At 46.4% G+C, this 20,094-nt stretch overlaps 2 protein-coding genes across 2 annotated transcripts in view; one reads left to right on the top strand and one right to left on the bottom strand.

Moving 5' to 3' along the window:
* The window catches only part of ZDHHC9 (zinc finger DHHC-type containing 9), a 10,369-nt gene extending 8,566 nt beyond the window's left edge, over positions 1 to 1,803 (top strand). The window contains exons 6-9 of the mRNA XM_015820587.2: positions 472 to 500; positions 734 to 837; positions 1,258 to 1,420; positions 1,681 to 1,803. Coding sequence (XP_015676073.1) covers positions 472 to 500; positions 734 to 837; positions 1,258 to 1,420; positions 1,681 to 1,803 — 419 coding nt within the window. The remainder of the gene's footprint in view (positions 1 to 471; positions 501 to 733; positions 838 to 1,257; positions 1,421 to 1,680) is intronic.
* A 2,639-nt stretch (positions 1,804 to 4,442) lies between these two features.
* SASH3 (SAM and SH3 domain containing 3) lies at positions 4,443 to 18,219 on the bottom strand. The gene is made up of 8 exons (XM_029284960.1): positions 18,135 to 18,219; positions 12,450 to 12,548; positions 11,583 to 11,726; positions 10,633 to 10,744; positions 8,452 to 8,600; positions 7,141 to 7,347; positions 5,753 to 5,903; positions 4,443 to 5,318 (listed from the first exon to the last, which is right to left on the bottom strand). The coding sequence occupies exons 1-8, from the start codon at positions 18,189 to 18,191 to the stop codon at positions 5,134 to 5,136; spliced, it is 1,104 nt and encodes a 367-aa protein (XP_029140793.1). The 5' UTR covers positions 18,192 to 18,219; the 3' UTR covers positions 4,443 to 5,133.
* Positions 18,220 to 20,094: the final 1,875 nt, after the last annotated feature.

The raw sequence follows: 20,094 nt of genomic DNA on the forward strand, positions 1-20,094 counted from the left end.
TCTCTCTCTCTCTCTCTCTCTCTCTCTCTCTCTCTCTCTCTCTCTCTCTCTCTCTCTCTCTCTCTCTCTCTCTCATACACATGTTATCTCTGTGAGAATGTTCTTTTTCAGAAACATTTGTTAGAGCTATTCTTATTAGAAGTCTGTGTTTGGTCTTGCTCTAGGCAGGCGTGGCTAAGTTTCTTCAAAGAATATCCATTCTCCCTTAAATGGGTTGAAGCCACTGGATTTCCTTCCAAAGAACACAATAAACCTCCTTCCAAACATGTTGATTTTTAAAAAGAAATCTTCATTTACTGAAGTGAAGACTCAATATGCATTTCCATCTTCTGTCCTTTTGTTACAACTTGCAGTGTTTCCACCCCCCACCCCCCCACAGTTCATTCCAGCAAGGCTTCAGGAGACAGCTTTCTCAGAATCCTTAGGCAGAATAGAACCTGCCCATTCAATTGGGCAGTTGTTTCTTTTCAGCTGCAAGCAGTAAACAGCCTTTGGCTGATGTATCAGACTTTGGGGGGGGGGGTAAAACTCTTCTACTGACGAGGAAGGCCTCTCATTAGAATGAAGTAATTAGAAAAACAGCAGGGGCCGAGAGTTCCAGGAGAGATCTGTTGGAAGAAGCCAGAGTAACTTGAAAGATGCTTTTCATTTGGGATCGGGATGTACATCATCACATAGATCAGTGCTAACATTGGATTTGTATTTTTGGAGGCTGCTCTTCTTGTTCTTTCAGATTAAAGGCTCCTGGACAGGGAAGAACCGTGTGCAGAATCCTTATAGCCATGGTAACATTGTGAAGAACTGCTGCGAAGTTCTGTGTGGTCCTTTGCCTCCCAGGTGACGGCTCAAGCTGTATCTTCTTGTTGTCCCCTGTTTATCCAAGCAGTGCAGCATTTGTGGTGTAGAGGGATTTGAGGGAAGGGCCCTTTCCGGCAGATCGAAGTCTGAGACGGAATTTAGCTGCTGAGGGGTCCTCTGAGCTCAGTTGTGTTCTTGCAGATGTTTCACTACCCAAACTAGGTAACATCATCAGTGCTAGTGATCGGATGATGTCACCTAGTTTGGGTAATGAAACGTCGGCCAAAAAAAAAAAACCCCAGCCAAGCTCAAGAGAGCATCAAGGACCCCTCATTTCAACCCTGAGCTACAAATATTCTCCTTTATTGGTAATTTAGCTGTTCTCATCTCTAAACACTTTTCTCTCCCTCCCCCCCTTCCAAATTGTATTTTCCCTGATCTCCCACTTCTGCTTTATAGCGTGCTGGATAGACGGGGCATCTTGCTTCAAGAGCGTGCTATCTCAGGGAGCGGAGCTGGGCCTGAGCCCAGAACGCAAGAAGAGAGAAGCGCAGAGGAACGCAGAGCCCAGCAAGCCAGTCGTGCCCCCGAGGGTGGCAGTGCCTTCCCAGAACAAAGCCTGGTAGGTGTGGAAAGCGCAGGCGCCCTTAGAATGAAAATTAGCTCCTCCCAGGCTTGGCACCAGCGCTGTTTTCTAGTAGCCCAGAGGCAAGTTGCTGGGTGGATGATTTCCAGAAAGGATTTTTACGATGGGCAAAATACTAAGCCGCATCGCTTGACGTGCCTCCAAACGTCCGTAAGGTGGACGGTTTTGCTTTCAAGGAGCCGTTTTGCGGGATTCTGCCGTGAACGGTCCTTCTCCCTTCTGTTCTTCCTCCCCAGCTCCCTGGGCCAACGGACAAAGTGCCACAGGAAGCCACGAAGCCACCTGTGGCTGCTGCTGCTGCTCCAGAAGAAGAAGAATCATCTGCTCAAACACTCGATCCTGTGCAGATGACACCTTAGCCTCCGAGGTGAACGCGAGAGTGCTTTTAACTTGGCTGCCCCTTGTGAAGCTGCAGCGCGAGCCAGGATGGGGGACAGCTGGCTGGACAGCATGTTGTTCCTTAGGCGGTTGGTTCGCCAGCGGTTCCGAACAGTGTCTACAAACTGATGTTGCCAAACGCTCCCTTTCTCGTGTAGAGGCTGGGCACTCAGTTGTGCTGCTTGACGGACTCTCCATCTCTCGGCGGTCTCTAGCCCAATCAAGCGAGTGCCTCTCTGGCCCCGGCTTCGAGTTCCCTGGAACATGGAATTTGCTGGGAAGAAGACGGAACTGGTGATTGTGATCTGTGCCATCTTTCTCCTTGTGACTGCAGTATTGTGTGTTTGACTGGTCTCGTTTGCCAAGGGAGTCAGGCTGGATCCATGGAAGCTAGCAGCTGCCAAGTTCAGAAATCGTAGCCTTCCTAAATGTTCCTGACAAACAGTGCCAACTGGCAGCGCCAAGCCCCCAATAGTCCTTACGTTACACCCTGCCAGAGGACCTTGAGGTCCTTTTGTCTCCCCCCCCCCCCACGTCTGTTCAGGTATTGGAATCTGTGGTGCAGTATCAACCTTTCCTCTCCTCCCTCACTTTTCCCTCCTCCCTTTTCAATTAGAAGTGGTTCTGATCCTTCTTCCACATCCTGGAAAGGTAGAACCTTCCTTCTCGCGTAGCAGTTATCGAAGGACTGCTGCGGAAATGGGTCACGGGGGCAGCATAAATGCTCTGGAAGCAGAAGAGCCAGCATTGTATGGTAGGAAGCTTATTACTGTACAGATGAGGTGGGCTCTTGGTCTGTGACTTCTGTACAGCCCATAATGTCTGTGCTCTTAAGCTCTCTTGATCCAGTGCTGGAAGCTGCTTTGGGAAATATCTGATTAAATTATGGTTGAGTCCGGACCGTTGTGTTCTTATTCAGTCCTCTCTCTCTGAATGTGCATAGAGAATCCATATGTCAGGAAAGCCATATATACTCTGAGTTTGGATGGGTGGGCAGCCCCCCCCCACTACATCTTTACTCGTAGAATCATACCGCAAAGCTACACTACCGTACACACTTCTGTGGTGACTGTGCCAGTCAGACAGAAAATGGAGATAAATGTTTTGAAGGCTGTGTATCTCCTTGGCAATGGAAAAATAATGTGGGTTGAGAGACAAAGCTGGCTAAGAATCATTTTCCCCGGGGGTTTTTATTTTCTTTCCCGCAAGAGAATGTTCGGGGAGTGAATTTTAAAAAAAGAATGCCCGTTTTCTGAGTACAGAAGCTCCCCTCTCTAGAGTGGGGGGAAAAAAAGGATGGCTAAATCTTTGAACCTAGTTCCCAGGAGCGTCTGTGGAGGTTCTCAGTCATCCAGGCCCTGGTTGTCTCAAAAGATGCTTTTTCAAAACTTCCTTTGTTTTTCCTTGAAGATGTTTCGCTTTTCCTCCACTGAAGAAGCTTCTTGGATGTGAAGCGAAGCGTCTTCAAGGAAAAACAAAGTCCAGTTGTCTTTGAAAAAGCGCCTTTGGCATTAGGGCCTGGTTCAGATGTGTAGAGAATCCCAGGAAAAACCATAAATGAAAAATGGTCGGGAAGAGAATTGCGGCGCTTAACTTTTTCGCATCCCTGCTTGCCTTGGGACAGCCAATAATTGTGTCACAGAGCTACTGAGATCGGAGTCTGGCACGGCTCCTGCCGTATTTTGGAATAATACCATCTGCCCTCCCCATGCATTACAAAAATAGAAGCCGTTTCCATAACGGCTGCTATGATTGACAGGAGAGCTACTGTAATACGGTAGCCTGCGTGGCCTCCTCCTTTCTCCACACCCCGTTGTGGAAAAAAACACAACTCTCTTCCAGTGTGTCTGCCCATCCTTGTGTCAAGAACAGAAAGTGCCGCTGGGGGCTTTCCCCCTTGCTGCTGAACAAATCACCTGCTCCGTTTAAGATACCGCTTTCCATGTTCTGTGACGGATTATTCCAGGGAGTGGGACAGTGCTAGCTGCTTAGTATGTCCACCTCTGATTTCAGTGAAGGTTTTGGAATTGGTGTGTTGAGTTTTGTTTGTGTGATCGTGGCCTCAGACGGCCCCTGCTGCTCACCTCCGTTCTGCAGCAAGGCCTGACCACTCCTGCTTCTCTGCAAGAGTCAGTATTCCCCTTAATGGCTTCTTTTTGTAAAGTACATCACTTTTGCTATCAAGAAAGAAGCTGCGCTAAGCAGACCAGCCCTGTGTGCAGAGCAGAAAACTAGGCAACAAATATCTCTTTTGCTGCCAGTTTTCAAGATTAGGTCTGCTTAACGTCACGTTTAGTGTTCTCCAAAACCTGTCTTTTGAGATCTTTGAATGTTTTGGGATGAAGCCTTGGGGCAATAAGCCACCAAAATGAACTAGCTGTACTTCATAATAGAGTCCTGGGTCTAATGTGTCCTTCCTTCCTTCCTTCCTTCCTTCCTTCCTTCCTTCCTTCCTTCCTTCCTTCCTTCCTTCCTTCCTTCCTTCCTTCCTTCCTTCCTTCCTTCCTTTCTCTTCTCCTTCCCTTTTCTCCTTTCCTTTCTTTTCCTTTCCTTTTGGCAGTGGAGGAATATTTTACCTTTTAGTTTTTCTGAAAATAATACAGACATACAGGGTCATCTCTACCCTCCAGAGATAAATGTGCTTTATTGAAAGATCTGTACCAGAGAACAGTGCTTGCCATTCCATAGAGTAAGCCAGTTTGGAAATTGCACCTACCTTGTTCTTCATTAGGATCTTGTCCTAAAGCTACAAAAAACCTAGCTGTTTACAATAAAATAACTAGATATATTTGAAAAGAAGTAGAGCAGAAGCCGCCCCCCCCCTGCTCTTCCCGACTAAAGCTACAGGAGTTGGGACGCTCTTCTTCCTGATGGGAGGATGGAAGAAGGCCAGAGGCTGCATTCAGAAGTTCGTTGTCCATCTTTGCGGCAGTGTTTGGATTGTGCAGAGCTGTCAGGGGCAAGCAAACCCTCTTTGCACCCGAGAGAAGACTGGGCACGTGGTGGCAGAGGCGAGTTCCGTTGCTTCTTAGGAAGTCTCATGGTAGCGCCTGCTCACTGCAGCCAAAACTCTGAAAGAGGAGCCTCTGTCATGCAACAGTCTTTGGTGCAGTAATCAGTGAGGATTCTGGATCCCAGCCTTCTCCTTATTTACCAACCAGGACTTGGAGCTGTATTCCTACTCAGCCTGAAGAGTTATCTGGATATATTTTTTTTTTGAAGGGGGGAGGGAACAGAGGCACGTTCCTGGAAAAACAGCTTGTACTTGCCAGCCAACGGGGGCTCAGGATGCAGAGAGAGGAGTCTTCCCCTCAGCCCAAACTGGTCAGAGAATGGGATGGCAGCCCCCCCTCAAGCTTCACATCTTCTTCCCGCCCACTGTCCAAAGTTTCCGCCCCTTCAAAACAGCCAGAATCGCGGGGAATGTCTTCTTTGAGCTCTCCAGGAAATAGCTGACCCTCCACGTTTCCTCCTTCCTCTTCAGCCTCGCTGCTCGCTGGGAAGAGAGAGAAGCCCAGTTGTTAAACAGAAGACCGGACGGTGCTAAAAGTGGCAGGGGAAAGGGAAGAAGGAGGGTCTTGCCTCACTTGTTCCTGAGTGAGAAACAGAAGTTCCCGTAACCTGGCTCGCGATGAGCGGGAGCTCGTGGTAAATGTTGGGACCACTAAACAATTCTGTGTAGCTTCCCTCTGCGGAGGCAGGTTTACATGTCCCAGGAAACTACTCTTTCAAGATTTGCAACGGTCTGCCTCATCGTGCTCCAGTCCGATTTCTCAATTCGGTTTCATGTCACAGTTGGTTTTTAATACCAAACGTGATAGGATTTCAAGGTGGGGCTTTTTGCACCCAGAACTGGTCTCACTCCAAGAACGGGGCCTGACGATGGAGGAGGAAGAAAGAAAGCTCTTTTGGAGGGTAAAGGGCACTTACTGTCATAATCCAGCAGGAGATCTGCTGCTGTAAGAAGCTTGGTCCGATGCTGTGGGTCAGTGATGTTCAATTCATTCAGGTGGTTCTCTTGCAGTTCCTTGAAGTCCTCCACGGTCTGGTAACCATTTAATAGCAGTGTAGAGGTGTGCTCCTGAATGAGGAGGGGAAAAAGACACAGTCCCATTGTAATACCTGTGATAAAGGTTACCTGGCGGGGTGGATGGGATTTGCTGTTATTGCTATACCTGTAATAGCAATAGCACTTAGACACAGTACTTTACAGCCGTCTCTACGCAGTTTACAGAGTCAGCGTATCACCCCCAACAATCTGGGTCCTCATTTGACCAAACTCGGAAGGATGGAAGGCTGAGTCAGCCTTGAGCTGGTCAGGATCAAACTGCTGGCGGTCGACAGTTATGGAAGGAAGGAAGGAAGGAAGGAAGGAAGGAAGGAAGGAAGGAAAGGAAGGAAGGAAGGAAGGAAGGAAGGAAGGAAGGAAGGAAGGAAGAGCACTAGCAATGGTACTTAGACTTATATACCGCTTCACAGTTCTTTACAGCCCTCTCTTTGCAGTTTACAGAGTTATCAATTTGCCCCCAACAATCTGGATCTTCATTTTACCGACCTTGGAAAGATGGAAGGCTCAGTCAACCTTGATTCTAACCATCCAAAGCAGTTTTTTTTTTATTTTAAACAAAAAAAAACAGTTATGGTTTAATCAACTCCAGATGCAGATTGGGACTTTATCTTTTAAGATACCAAGTCTAATATTTTTGGAGAAGGGGGCGTTGAAGAAAAGAAACAAAACAAGGCAAGCATCTGTATTTAGAGACTAGGCATAGCTACAGAAATAGTTTCTCTCTTGTGTGAAAGATTTATGATTTACCCTACTGCTCATTGCAGTATCTACATATGGGGATCCACGTGTTTTCTGCCGTGTCTCAAAATGAAACGGGGGGGAGCTCAAAACACGGATGAGGCCCACACCTCTGCTCTACAGGCGCTCCTTCAGTTCCCTTTTAATATTACAAGATGTTCAGAGAATGGTCCAATGCCATTTCCTGTTTATAAAGTAGAGTCTGGCTAGGCACGCCATCTGGGTGTTGAAGCTGGTGAGTAACACACTGTGTAGTGCATTTGAGGCAGGAGGATGCTGGCAATTTCCTCACCCAGCTCAAACCTAGAACTCATTTAACCCTGCTGCCTCTGTATATTGGCCTTGGCTGCTCTAGTCTACCAAGTCTGGCCATCACCCTCTAGTCCAGGGGTGGGGAACCATGGCTCTTTTATGACTTGTGGACGTCAACTCCCAGAATTCTGGGAGTTGAAGTCCACAAGTCTTAAGGTTGCCAAGTTTGAAGACCACTGTGTTAGAGCAACGTTCCCACCTCAAGGTTCATCCGTTGCAGCAGCTCCTGCAAGGTCTTGGGCTTCGGCCTTTTGCTCCTGTGCCGCGAATAGGTCTTCGTAGCCAAGACGGGCTCTTCCGGGATGATGCTGACGTAGATGAATTTGAAGGAGCCCACTTTGTCGTTCAGAAGGCCAGTCCAGGTGCCAACGGGAGGTTTTGCAATGATGTGGATGATGTCCCCTTTCTGTGACAAATGCCATATTGTTAACTCCTTTCAATCGGATCCTGTTGTATTTTCACAAACTACTTAGCACAATCGTGGTTCCTTCTGCATGTCACAATGGGCTAGGTTTGCACAACACGCCATGCCCTAAAGCTGTGGTTTACAAGCTTGATTCATGCAGCACAGGAAATCCAAATCAAAACACGCTACGGGTTCGTATGACGCTTATTCCTAAGAAAAAAAAGCCGCACATTTCCAAAAGCATATTGTGTTGCAATGTTGACTTCTGGAGAGCGGCAGTGAGCATCAAAAGAGAACTTGAAGAAGGTAACAACGAACCTAATCTTCCGATAGCTATTTCTGTACAATATATTGGATATATACATCAATATATTGCACAGATTTTCTTAATAAAATCGGAGCAATATGTTATAGCACGGGTGTCCAACCTTGGCAACTTTTAAGACCTGTGGACTTCAGCTCTCAGAATTCCAGCTGGGGAATTCTGAGATTTGAAGTCCACAAGTCTTAAAGGTGTCAAGGTTGGACATAATAATAATAATAATAATAATAATAATGATAATGATAATGATAATGATAATGATAATGATAAAGTTGGAAGGGACCTTGGAAGTCATCTAGTCCAACCCCCTGCTCAGGCAGGAAACCCTATACCATTTCGGACAAATGGCTGTCCAGTTTCTTCTTAAAAACTTCCAGTGTTGGCGCATTCACTGCTTCTGGAGGCAGGTTGTTCCACTGGTTAATTGTTCTAACTGTCAGGAAGTTTCTCCTTAGTTCCAGGTTGCTTCTCTCTTTGGTTAGTTTCCACCCGTTGCTCCTTGTCCTGCCTTCAGGCGCTTTGGAAAATAGCTCGACTCCCTCTTCTTTGTGGCAGCCCCTGAGATATTGGAACAAGGCTATCATGTCCCCCCTCGTCCTTCTCTTCGTTAAACTAGACATACCCAATTCCAGCAACTGTTCCTTGTTTTATAGGAAATGAAATTGAATCTCTCAGATGACCACCAAAAACACTTATTAACCCCAATGTTCTAAGTCACGGAATCGGTCCCTGATGCCCAAAAGGTTGGGAATCTCTGCCCTAAAGAAATGCAAAACACCCACCTGGAGTTTCAGAGAGTCCTTATCGTAGGGGCTGGGAATAAAATCTGTGTGAACTTTGGCTTTCCCACAAAAAGGACCGTCGTATGGAGTAGAGATGATCTCTTCCATGGTGCAGAGGCTGCTCGGGGTGGGACTGAACAATTCCCTTTCTAGAGGGGGACAAGAGCCAGGAGAAAGAAACATGAGCTGACTCCATTTCAGCTTGGAGACACAGTTTAATACAGGGAGTCCTCGACTTAGTGACCTGTGCAAAGTTACAACGCCCCTGGAAAAAAGTGACTTATGATCATTTTTCACGCTTACGACTGTTGCAGCCTCCCTGTGGTCACATGATCAAAATCCAGAGAGTTGGCAACTGACTAATTTATGACGGTTGCGGTGTGTCCCAGGATCACCTGATCACCTTTTGCAACTTTTTGACAGGCAAAGTCACTGGGGAAGCCAGCTACACTTAACAACTGTGTTACCAACTTAACAACCACAGGGATTTGCTTAACAGCCATGGTAAAAAATGTTGAAAAATGGGGGGAAAACTCACTTGACAAATGTGTCACTTAGCAGCATAAAGTTTGGGCTCAATTGCAGTCATAAGTCAAAGACCACCTGTACTGAGTTAGGGTGACTCTCCATCCTGCAAACCACCAGAATCGCTGCTCAGCACATGTTGAACAGAAGCTTAGTTTTCAAAACACAGGAAGTTAACATTTGCGCTACGTTCTATATTTGACGAACCCTCTCTGTGGAATATTATGTCTGCTTCTGGACAGGGTAAAACCAGAACAGGTTTAGGAAAGGACCATTGGAGGCTAGAAACTAAATCTGAAGACAAGGGGAGAGCAGGGACGGCTTAATCTTGAGAAGGAGAGAGGAGCAGATAGATCTTTTCAGATGGTTGAAGAGTATCCAGGCTTCTCTTATGGCTCCCGACTGCAGGACACAGAATAATGGATGACGTTACAGGAAGGCAGATCCTTACTGAACGAGAGCATCTGTTCTTATGCGTAGCGTGAGCATGTAGCGGACTACCCAAGAGACGGTGGGCCCCTCTTTGTGGAATAGATTCACGTACAGACTAGACAGTCTTCTGCTTTGAACTGGATTCCTGCGTGAAGCAGGTGGTTGGATTCAGTTGTAACTGTTCTGTTCTCCACGCTCTGACTTTCTGTCTGGTTGGGAATGCAGTCACTGGCACAGCTGGCCATTTTTTTAAAATAAAAACGGTCAGATCAAGTGAAGGAACTGGATGGGAGACCACCAGAAACTCTCTGGGTTATAGGGGAGACTCAAAAATGGCCACACCTCCCAAAGAAGTTAGAGGCAAACCACTTCTCTTTTGTGGCCAAGAAAACATCCCCAGCAAGGCTTCAAGAACTCTTCAGAGCTGAGCTCAAACTTATAAGAATCTCTACCTGCCCTTACTCACAAAATATTTGCTCCCAGAAATTAAAAGGTGCTCAAGTGCCAGAGAAGCACAGAACGTCCTCTGCAATGTTTAGTTGCTTTTTGTAAAAAAAAAAAGGAAGGAGGTCTCATTTGGAATAGTCTGCTTCCCCATTTGGCACTGGTATAGTCTAACCCAGACATGTCAAACACAAGGCCCGGGGGCTGGATGCGGCCCGCAAAGTGGTTTCATGTGGCCCGCGAAGCCATCCTGGAAACAGTGAGGGAACGGCCCCCGCTGCCTTGGCCCTGGCCCAAGACGGCCAGGAGCCAGTGTACAATTTTGTGGTGGCCATCTATGCTGAAACGCATTCAGTCTTAGCTCCACAAGGCCATCTGGAAACAGGAACCAGCCCTGCTGTGTCGGCCCAGCCCCCTGGGTGCATGCTGGGGAGGTGTCACCCTTTGTGAGGAATGAAGAAATGGACCATGCCTTGGCGCTTGCCCCAGTCCCACCCCCTTCTGCCAGAGACCCTCAGATCTATCCCACTCCTGCCCAGGCCCCCACAGGCACCCTTGATGCGAACAATGTAGAGCTGGCCACACCCACTCCATCCACACCCACCCAGTAGGGCGCATCCATCCTGGCCACACCCACCCGGCCCCCTGAGGGCAACCGCAATGCTGATGCGGCCCTCAATGAAATTGAGTTTGACACCCCTGGCCTAACCCCAGCTTTACCACTTCCGTGCACAGTAGGCTTTCAGTCAAGGCTTCATTGAAGCTAGGCGAGCCATTTACCGTTGGGGGCACCGGGGCCGTTAGTCTCCTGGGTTGTGACTGGAAAGATGGGAAGATCCTCTTCAACAGAGCTGTAGGCTGGAGACGCAGGAGTCTCGGATTCATCGTGTCCCTGCAAGAGGAACGGGAAACCATGGAGAACTCTTTCTTCCCAAGACAGAAGCATAGTTGGCCACAGTTGCTAAGTCTGAGCCTTGCTCCCTTTGAAGGCCTGCCTCCATGAAGCCCAGGCATGCTTTTTGGGAAAGAGGAAGAGCATGTTGCACACACAGGCTGCTTAAAAAGAAGGAACTACACACATTTCACACTCCACAGGTCAACAGGTTGCTCTAAAGGGTTGGGGAGTAATCTCCTTGTCAAGGTATCTTCCTGGAATCTCCCCATTAATCATTTGCAGCACGATACTTGATTCTCATCCTCTTCTGAGATCTGCTCTCCTACGGACCGGCCAAATTATCAACCGGCTGCGCTTGGCACGGGAGAGGAAGAGGGAGATTTGGGGCTAGGAGACCGGACCGTGACACAAAACAAAAGGAATGGTAGAAAGGAGATTTCATTTCATTTAACCACCCTTAAATGTATTTTAGGCTAAAAAAGAAAAGAGAAAAGACATGTTCGTGCTGCGGTTGAGTGCAGGTGGATTCAGTATACGACGGGTAGCTACAGAAGTTAGCAACTTTGGTTTGGTTACCTGCGGAAGAGCTCACAAGCAGAACCTGCATTTTTTCTGCTTTCTCAAAACCACACAGAGAAGGAAGTTGTGTGTGTGTGTGTATGAGAGAGAGAAAGACAGAAAGGGAAAAAGCATGCAAATAGGCTTAGAGGAAGAAGTTAAATGCTAGGCAATGGTGAGAGAGTTAAGACTTTTTGGAAGGAGGCATCTTATACAACTCTCTTGCACAAACACACGAAGACACACGGCGTGGAGCAGAGACGGTGTCCTCTCTCACCTGATCGACCAAGGCTTTAGCCACTGCCTTGCCTGTCTTCCGGTTCATGGTGCGGGAAATGGCGGCTCTCCATCGCTTGCCCAGCTTTGAGCGTCCCTCATCATCTGGGCTAGGTGGCGGATTGGACTGCTTGCCTTCAGGAACCTGCAGAGAGAGCCAGGGACCTTGGGCTTTCCAGGAAGGGAGAAGAAGACTCCTTATTCCAGGAAGGGAGAAGACGACTCTGGGATTGTGTGAATTGAGTTCAGGAATGGACCTTCCTAGCTTGGGACACTGGTTTTGCACTCCATATTGGACGAACTCTGCCTTTCAGAAACCAAACCGTTTCTCTGCCCCACCAGTGCACCACAACTATGGATAGTCCTCAATTTACGACCACTCGTTTAACCATTGTTTGAACTTAAGACGAGGTTGGGAAAAAGTGACTTATGACTTACCACATGCAGTCATGTGGTTGAAACATTTGGATGCTTGGCAACATGTGTTTACCACGGTTGCGGCATCCCAGGGTCAAGTGATCGTCATTGGTGATCTACCCAACTGACTCCCAATAAGCAAAGTCAAGGGGGGAGGGGAGAAACCAGATTTATTTCACAATTGCGTGGTTGGCTTAATGAGTAGGGCAAAAAAGTCATAAACCTGGGTGCAATTATTGCTTAGCAACCGCATCACTTAGGGATGGAAGCTCCCGGTCCTAGTTGTACGTTGAGGATTCCCTGTAAGCTTAGAGTTGGGAGGGACTGTCCACTAATAATAGAGGGATTTGAGCCAGGATTAGTGGCCAAGGGGACAATGAGAGGCCAACAGAAGCTGTCCTTGAAAGGGCAACAGAGAGGGTCCCACGTTTGGGGGGGATGGGGGTGTTACCTCTTCCTCTTCAAGGCTGAATGTCTTGGTGTTCGCCAGCGGGGAGCTGGGTTTCGATTTGGCGAAATCCTTGAAACTGCTGGACCGCTGCAGCGACAGCTGTGGGGAGAAAGCAGAGAGGGTCAGGAACAGCGCAGATTGCAGAGCAGAGAAAGCCCACGGGCCTTGGGAATCTTGCAGCCCTCTCCATTTTTTTTTCCTTTTTATTCATTTTATTTTGTTTACATAGCCACCCATCTCACGTCTGTGACTCTGGGCAGCTTACGGTGCTCTCTCGGTTAGAGAGTTAGCAGATGGAGCTACAGCCAGAAGTGGATGGGGTTGCCAGGAGACCATTGTTCTTTTGCCTTCTCCATCCCTCGGTGCCTCTTCCACCGGAAGGCAAACGTGTGCACAGATGTGCCCCCTCCCCCAGAAGAGGAAGGCAGGCAATCCGTGAGCTGGATGATGCAGAAGGGTTACATAAACGTCTTAAGTTCTACTTCCCATCTCCGTTTCCTCCACATCGGTTCCCCACCTCCCCAATCCTCTGGTGGGACATGCCACTTTTCAGATCGGGACACGGTCCTGTTCTCTTGTGCACCTGTCTGCCTGCTGGCCGATGGAGAAAAGATGATAATAATGAAGAACAGAGACGGCCTGGTGGAATTATGACTCAGTTATCAGAGAAGGAAGGAAGACTTCTTAAGAAGGGTGAACTCTAGGGGATTGTTAATTCAAAAGCCAATGTGGTGTGGTGGTTAAAGTGCTGGGATAGGAAGTCAGGACACTTGGGGGTCAGGCCCACTCTCTGCCCCAGAAACTCACTGGGTGATCCTGGACCGCTTTTCAGCTCAAACTATTGCAAGGGATACTAAGGAGAAAACATGGAAAAGGGATCACTAAGCAGACTCCCTTGCTCTGGAATGAAAGGCAGAATAACAGAATAACAGAGTTGGAAGGGGCCTTGGAGGTCATCTAGTCCAACCCCTGCTCAAGCAGAAAACCCTATACCATTTCAGACAAATGGTTGTCCAGTCTCTTCTTAAAACCCCCCACAATATCTGGAGGCAAGCCATTCCACTGATAAATTGTCCCAACTGTCAGCAAATTTCTCCTTAATTCTAGTTTTCTTCTTGTTTCCATCCATTGCTTCTTGTCCAGCCTTCAGGTACCTTGCTGAATAGCTTGACTCCCTCTTCTTTGTGACAGTCCCTTAGATATTGTTGTTGTTAGTTGCAAAGTCATGTCCTACGCATTGCAATCCCATGGACAACGTTCCTCCAGGCCTTCCTATCCTCTACCATCTTCTGGAGTCCCTTTAAGCTCACGCCTCCTGCTTCAGTGACTCCATCCAGCCACCTCATTCTCTGTCGTCCCCTTCTTCTATTGCCCTCAATCTTTCCCAGCATCAGGCTCTTACCTATCATGTCACCCCAGTCCTTCTTTTAATTAAACTAGACACACCCAATTTCCACAGCCATTCTTTGTATGTTTTAAGCCTTCAGTCCCCTGATCATCTTGGTTGCTCTTCTCTGCACTCTTTCTGGAGTCTCAACATCTTTTTTATATTGCGGCGACCAAAACTGGCAGGCTGGCAATCTCCTGCATACTTACATTAAGGAAACAGCTTTTGATGCTGTTTCTTCCCAAGATCAAATCTGGGACTTCAAATTGCCTCTTGCCTCTGCCGCTACCATTTCTGTTTTTTGCAGTCTCATTAAAAGGTGGGGGTTTTTTTTATGCTTGTGTATTCCTATCTCCCTGGATGCTCAAAGAATGAAATCAAGAGTAGAACTTGTCTTGGGCTACCTCTACACATGTATATAGGAGGGACAACTTGTTAGCTTGTCGGTACTGCTCACTTCTGAAGAACTGGGTTGTCTGGATGCTTCTAAGTTGATCTAGCCATGTTCTGACTGACTGCCCCTCCTCCCTTTCTCTGAAGCTCTTTCTCTTTCTCTCTTTTTTTGCAGAGTTGCTCAGAATTGACATGGTGCAGAGGAAGTGGGTTAGCATAGGCGACCAACAACTGCACTTTCCAGAATCCAAACACCTGGCAGAGTAGCAAAAAGCAGCTACAGGGTGAGGGTGGGTTGATTTCTGTTTTTTTTTTTTTTTTTAAAAAGGGGGCTGCAGAAACCCAGTTTGTACCAAAAGCCAATTTGGTCTAGTGATTCAGGCACCAAGCTAGAAACTGGGAGACAGTGAGTTCTAGTTCTGCTTTGGGTACAAAGCCAGATGGAGGTGACCTGGGACCAGTCCTTTTCTCTCAGCTTTAGGAAGGAGATAAGGGAAAACCACTTCTGCAGCCTTGCCAAGAAATCTGAAGACTAATCCAGGGAGGAGGAGGAGGAGGAGGAGGAGGAGGAAGAGGAAGAAGAAGAAGAAGAAGAAGAAGAAGTAGTAGTAGAAGAAGAAGAAGAAGAAGAAGAAGAAGAAGAAGAAGAAGAAGAAGAAGAAGAAGAAGAAGAAGAAGAAGAAGAAGAAGATTACTACTACTACTACTACTACTACTACTACTACTACTACTACTACTACTGGTGAATCATATCTAATCATTGATCTCTTGTTTGCCTTCAGACCCAAATTTAGGAAAATGTTCTCCAAGGGAGGAAGATCCACAGATCTCATGGGCAGAGTCTCCCTATGTTTATTTATACAGTGCGTAGAGCAGAAGGAGAAGGAAAAGAAAAAACACATGCACATGCCAACCAAGGCATGCCCACTTTTGGATATTCCTGGAAAGCCACGTGCTCAAAGCCCAGAAACCCAAAAAACGTGCCTCCGTGCCTAAGGGTGAGTCCAGGATGCTGAGGTGGGACAGGCAACTACAGGATGCTGAGATGCAACCTTAGTTCCAGATTCAGATACGCGCGTGCAAACAATTGGTTAGCAAGAACTAAACGAGAAATCAGTCTTCTTCCTTGGAACAGCAAACACCACAGACCATTGACCCAAATATACACTAACCCTTTGCGGCAGCACCAACCACATTTCTGGGAGGCCCCTTACATTGCAGGGTGGGGGGGAAACCCTGTACTTTGCAAACCTGTGTGCCTTGTAACGCTCATCCCCAAAGTGTATAGCTGCTATTTTCTGAGGAACCCAGGTGCTATTTAAAGACTCCCAGATTGCACGTTGTAGCTTGTTAGGCATGAAGTAGATTGAAATGGACGCCTTCCCTGAAACTAACCAGTTCTCAAGCTGGTTTTGCATTGACATTAAGCTCATCTCTTCATATTGTAGAGAATTGGGATCCAAGAAAGAAGGGAGGAAATGAAGAGAAATGATAAAAGGAGATGTTTTAAAAAAGGAGAGATTTTAAGGAAGAAAGAAAACTTGCTTCTTTCAGCCCTTCAGCCTTGTTTTTAAAAATAAAGGTTCATAGGTGCTTGCCAAGCTCATGTGCATCACGCTAAGCCATTGTTTACTTAAACCCACCTTACTTAAACCAAAACTGATTGAGTCCATACAACCTTCTACCTAAACCAGGGTTTACAAACCACAGCTGACTTTACAGAGTAAGCAGAGTAAGCTAAACCAGGACCAAAAAGGTCACATTGCATGGCTCAGTCTAACAGCACAACAGAGTTGGATGGGACCTTGGAGGTCTTCTAGTCCAACCCCCTGCTCAAGCAGGAAACCCTATACCATTTCAGACAAACGGTTGTCCAATCTTCTCACATTCTGGTGGGAAGCTGCCTCCAAGGCAGCATCTTTGTGTATTATCTTAAAAGAAGCAACAAAAGTAGGTTTCTCTGGAAATACAGAGGTACCGTGGTACTCAACTGCTTTGAAACTCATCGAATTTGGTACTCAGTGCATTTTGACGTGAACATTTTCTACTAGTACTCATTGTTTGTTTGGTACTCAACGCACAACGTATCGGCATTGGCTGCCTTGTGACTCACTACATTGTTCCTTATGGGAATAATTTATTTGGGACTCATCATTTTTGATATTCATCACACCCCTCGGAACCAATTAAGGATGAGTGCTCAAGTACTACAGTACACCATTGGCCTATAAATTTAACCTTACAATAAAGGTACAGTGGAGATAACATCTGTGGTTTTGGTTTCCTGTCTGAGCTAGCTTGAAGGACTGACAGTCCAGGAGGATGCCATGAATGATGGTTCCAGAGGCTACTGTGAGATCAAAAAGAGGCAGGATTCACGGGGCAAAATATAAACTTTGAACACGAAAGAACTCTGAGGTGTCTCTTGGCTATTGGAATGGAATGTAGCTCATAATTCCTCTCTACCTGAATCTGAAATGTGTAATTTTGATAGTATGTCTTTCAGACGCTACCAGCATGATTTCTGTGCTTGTATAAAATCAGAGAGACAAGAATAGCACCGTGCAGAAAAAATATCCTGCTTTTTTCCCCTTCCCGAGTAATACACATTCAATCTGATGAAAGAGGATCCTCTATTTTTTTTTTTAAAGAAGAAGAGGATTTTGGGAAATTCTCCTAAGAGGAGCAGGTGTTTCTGCATTTTAGTGACCAAAGGATAAGTGTGAATGCCTTGTCTTTCTTTGTACAATCAACTCTCCAATGATCTAGGGCAGTGGCTCACAACTTTTTCTATAGCCTGCACCCCTAGAACGCTTTTGATACATTCTCGCGCCCTTTACAAAAGTTTGAAATAACGAATTATGCATATACACTATAACTTTGAAACTTCTAAATCCAAGTTTTCGCACCCCCTGGAATATTGTCTTGCACCCCCAGTTGGGAACCCCTGATCTAGGGCCACCTTGATTTCCCTACTTTAATCTCAAGGAAGGAAGACTCTCAGAGAACTTTTTCCAACTGGGAAATGAGGGCAGCCAGGGAGACTGTAGAGAGATGAAATGTTGTGTTACAGAAACAACACAACTGATAAAAGAAGGAGGAAAAAGAAGAAAGAAGAAAGGGAAGGAAAGAAGGACGGAAGAAAGAGAAAGAAAGAAAGAAAGAAAGAAAGAAAGAAAGAAAGAAAGAAAGAAAGAAAGAAAGAAAGAAAGAAAGAAAGAGGAAGAAAGAAGTCAAAAGTCAGATACAGCACAGATAAAGAATCCTTATGATTTGGGAGTAGATCGTTGTTTGCTCTAGCACTAGATTCTGATGGATTACTGGAATACTCCTGATGTTAAAAACAGTCTCACTACCCGGAGACTTACTTGAGTGCTGCTGTTATCACAGAACTTGTTCTGGCACAAGAAAGCAACACAGCCAAACCACATCCAAGGAATCTTATTCAAAACGGTTCACTTATCCAGGCAGTTACAACACTCCTCTCTCCCTCTCCAGAGTGCAACTCACTCCTTGCATGCTCCTTTTCATTAGTGTGACCCACCACCTTTACTGCTTCTGCTGCAAGAGCTCCTGAGTGGTTGTGATGGTTTCCCTGATGGAGTAGACCTCTACTCCACGTGAGTAGATCAAGAAGAGACACAGTGTACAAAACATGGAGGGGGAAAATTGTATGGATGTCTCTATGGGGTCAGGGCTCAATTCCCTATATGGGCTGTTGAATTCCTAACTTGATACCAACCATCCCTCTCCAGATTTCTACAAACTCTACATTTGAAGGGTCGATACCCAAGGTAGGGAATCCATGCTGCCTTCTAGACTTCTTCATTGCCCTGCAGTCCCTTTCAGTGGGTCTGCCGGCCAGTTACCTTGCGAGGGCTTAAGACAGACCTCCCTCCACTCACCTTCCTCTTTTGGACTGGGTCCTTCTCGCTGGCATTGGATGGCTTCCGACGCAGCATGGTGCCACTTCCAAAGTGCCTCAATTCATTGATGGGCAATGCAGGAGGGATGCCAGAGAGAGCAGAGGAGCACGAGAAGCCCAGAGGCCAGGAAATGGGCAGGAAATCAGTGCATCACATGCACCTCCTTTCCCAGCAGCTGGGCGTCTGCGAGAGACGAAAGCGAGACCCAGCCCTGCGCTTGCACATTTTAAACAGGAAGGAAGTGGCAACCTGACGTTCATGAGGACTGGCCTCGCTTGAAGCTATAGAAATGATAGATGACTTTGGGAGGAAGGGAAGGACAAGTGTTGTGGGACACCTTTTCTTTTTTTAAAGACTTGTGGCTCTCAAACTCCCAGAATTCCCTAGCCAGCATGACTGGCTGGGGAATTCTGAGAATTGAAGTCCACAGCCTTTGAAGTTGCCACGGTTGGACAACTCTAATGTAGGACAAGGCTGTGAGCACTTTGGTTTTGCTAAGATTGGCAGAACTATCAGAATGCATGTCCTTCCACCAGATGGCAGCAGAGAGACAGAAACATCTAACCCTTTGCTACCCTCTTGTGTTCATCTCGATCTTTGCAGCTCAGATCTGATATCCCTAGATTTATGGTGATGGATAGACCAGTGAGAGCAGAGAACTGGGACGTCTAACATTGCCTCTCTGTAACATTTCCTTAATTTTTAACCAGCTTCTCACGTTCAGTGCAGGGAAGCGATCCCTTCTGCCCTTATTTTTATCTTTATAACATGCCCCAACGCCCCTCTCCACAGAACGACGGGCTTGTTGCCTTTGAAGATTCTTCAACATTTTTCCAAACGAGACCAGCAACTGCGTCTATTAGTTCTTACAGGGGAGAAAACGATCACCAAGGGTTGACTGAATTTATTTCAGTCTTAACCCCCGGCAAAATTTTGAATTTGAATTAAAAATGGTTAGAACGAAGTACTTCTTGCTGGTATTTTAAAAGTTACAAATCAGGTTTTGTTCCGCTTGAATGCAGGGCGTTAGTGTTATATGTCAGATTTTCCCCCCTCTCTTTATATACCCTGTGTGCAGACCCACAGACACAACACACACACACACACACACACACACACACAAAGAGAAAGCGACATTATTGTTTTTGTTGGTATATTGCTGTTTAGAGCCTAAAGTTCCATCAATTTTTAATCCCCAGACTCAAACTGTTGGAGAACTTCCTTACTGCTAAGACAGCTACACAGAGACACCCCAGAGTCACAAAGAACCAAGCCTGACTCAAAACAGTCTTTAATCTTTTAGATCCAAATAATAATTCCCAGTTTGTAACTTCCCTTCCACCACAAATATCAAAGTTGAATAACATCCATAATTAATAAAGTTATAATGAGGGTTCTTTTTTTCTTTTCTTTATGCAGAATAATGATTTGGACATAAAGGTCACGAAGCATGTCATTTCCTGGTGGAACGTAGAAGCTGATTGCAATAAGTTTGTGAGAAATTCTCCACATGTGAGGTTGCTCTGATGAAATTTGTATACAAACCCTGCAATCGTCTGACTTTGGTGGGCAACCGCCTTGCACCACTCTAGTTTCGTGCAGCAAGTTGGGACAAATTATTTCGGTTGGGGCCTCTACGTCACCTGCCTTGCCTCAGCTATTGTGAAGATGTTTTCTTTCTAACCCCCGTCACTCATTTGACGTTCGAGATCTGAAGCAGTGAGTGAGAAAGAATCAAAATGAAATCTGTCGGAGCAGGTGGAAAACACTGTCAAGTGGGAAGCGGAAGAGGAAAATCTACGTGCTGTGTAAATAAATGTAGGGAGACTGTCTGTGAGATGAGAGAGCTTTGAGTCATCTGTGGATCGTCCTCCCTTGGAGAACATTTTCATAAATTTGGGTCTGAAGGCAAACAAGAGGCCAGTGGCTAGATGTGATT

Source organism: Protobothrops mucrosquamatus, unplaced genomic scaffold (genome assembly GCF_001527695.2).
Source record: "Protobothrops mucrosquamatus isolate PMUCROS unplaced genomic scaffold, P.Mucros_1.0 scaffold1146, whole genome shotgun sequence".
NCBI lineage: Eukaryota > Metazoa > Chordata > Lepidosauria > Squamata > Viperidae > Protobothrops > Protobothrops mucrosquamatus.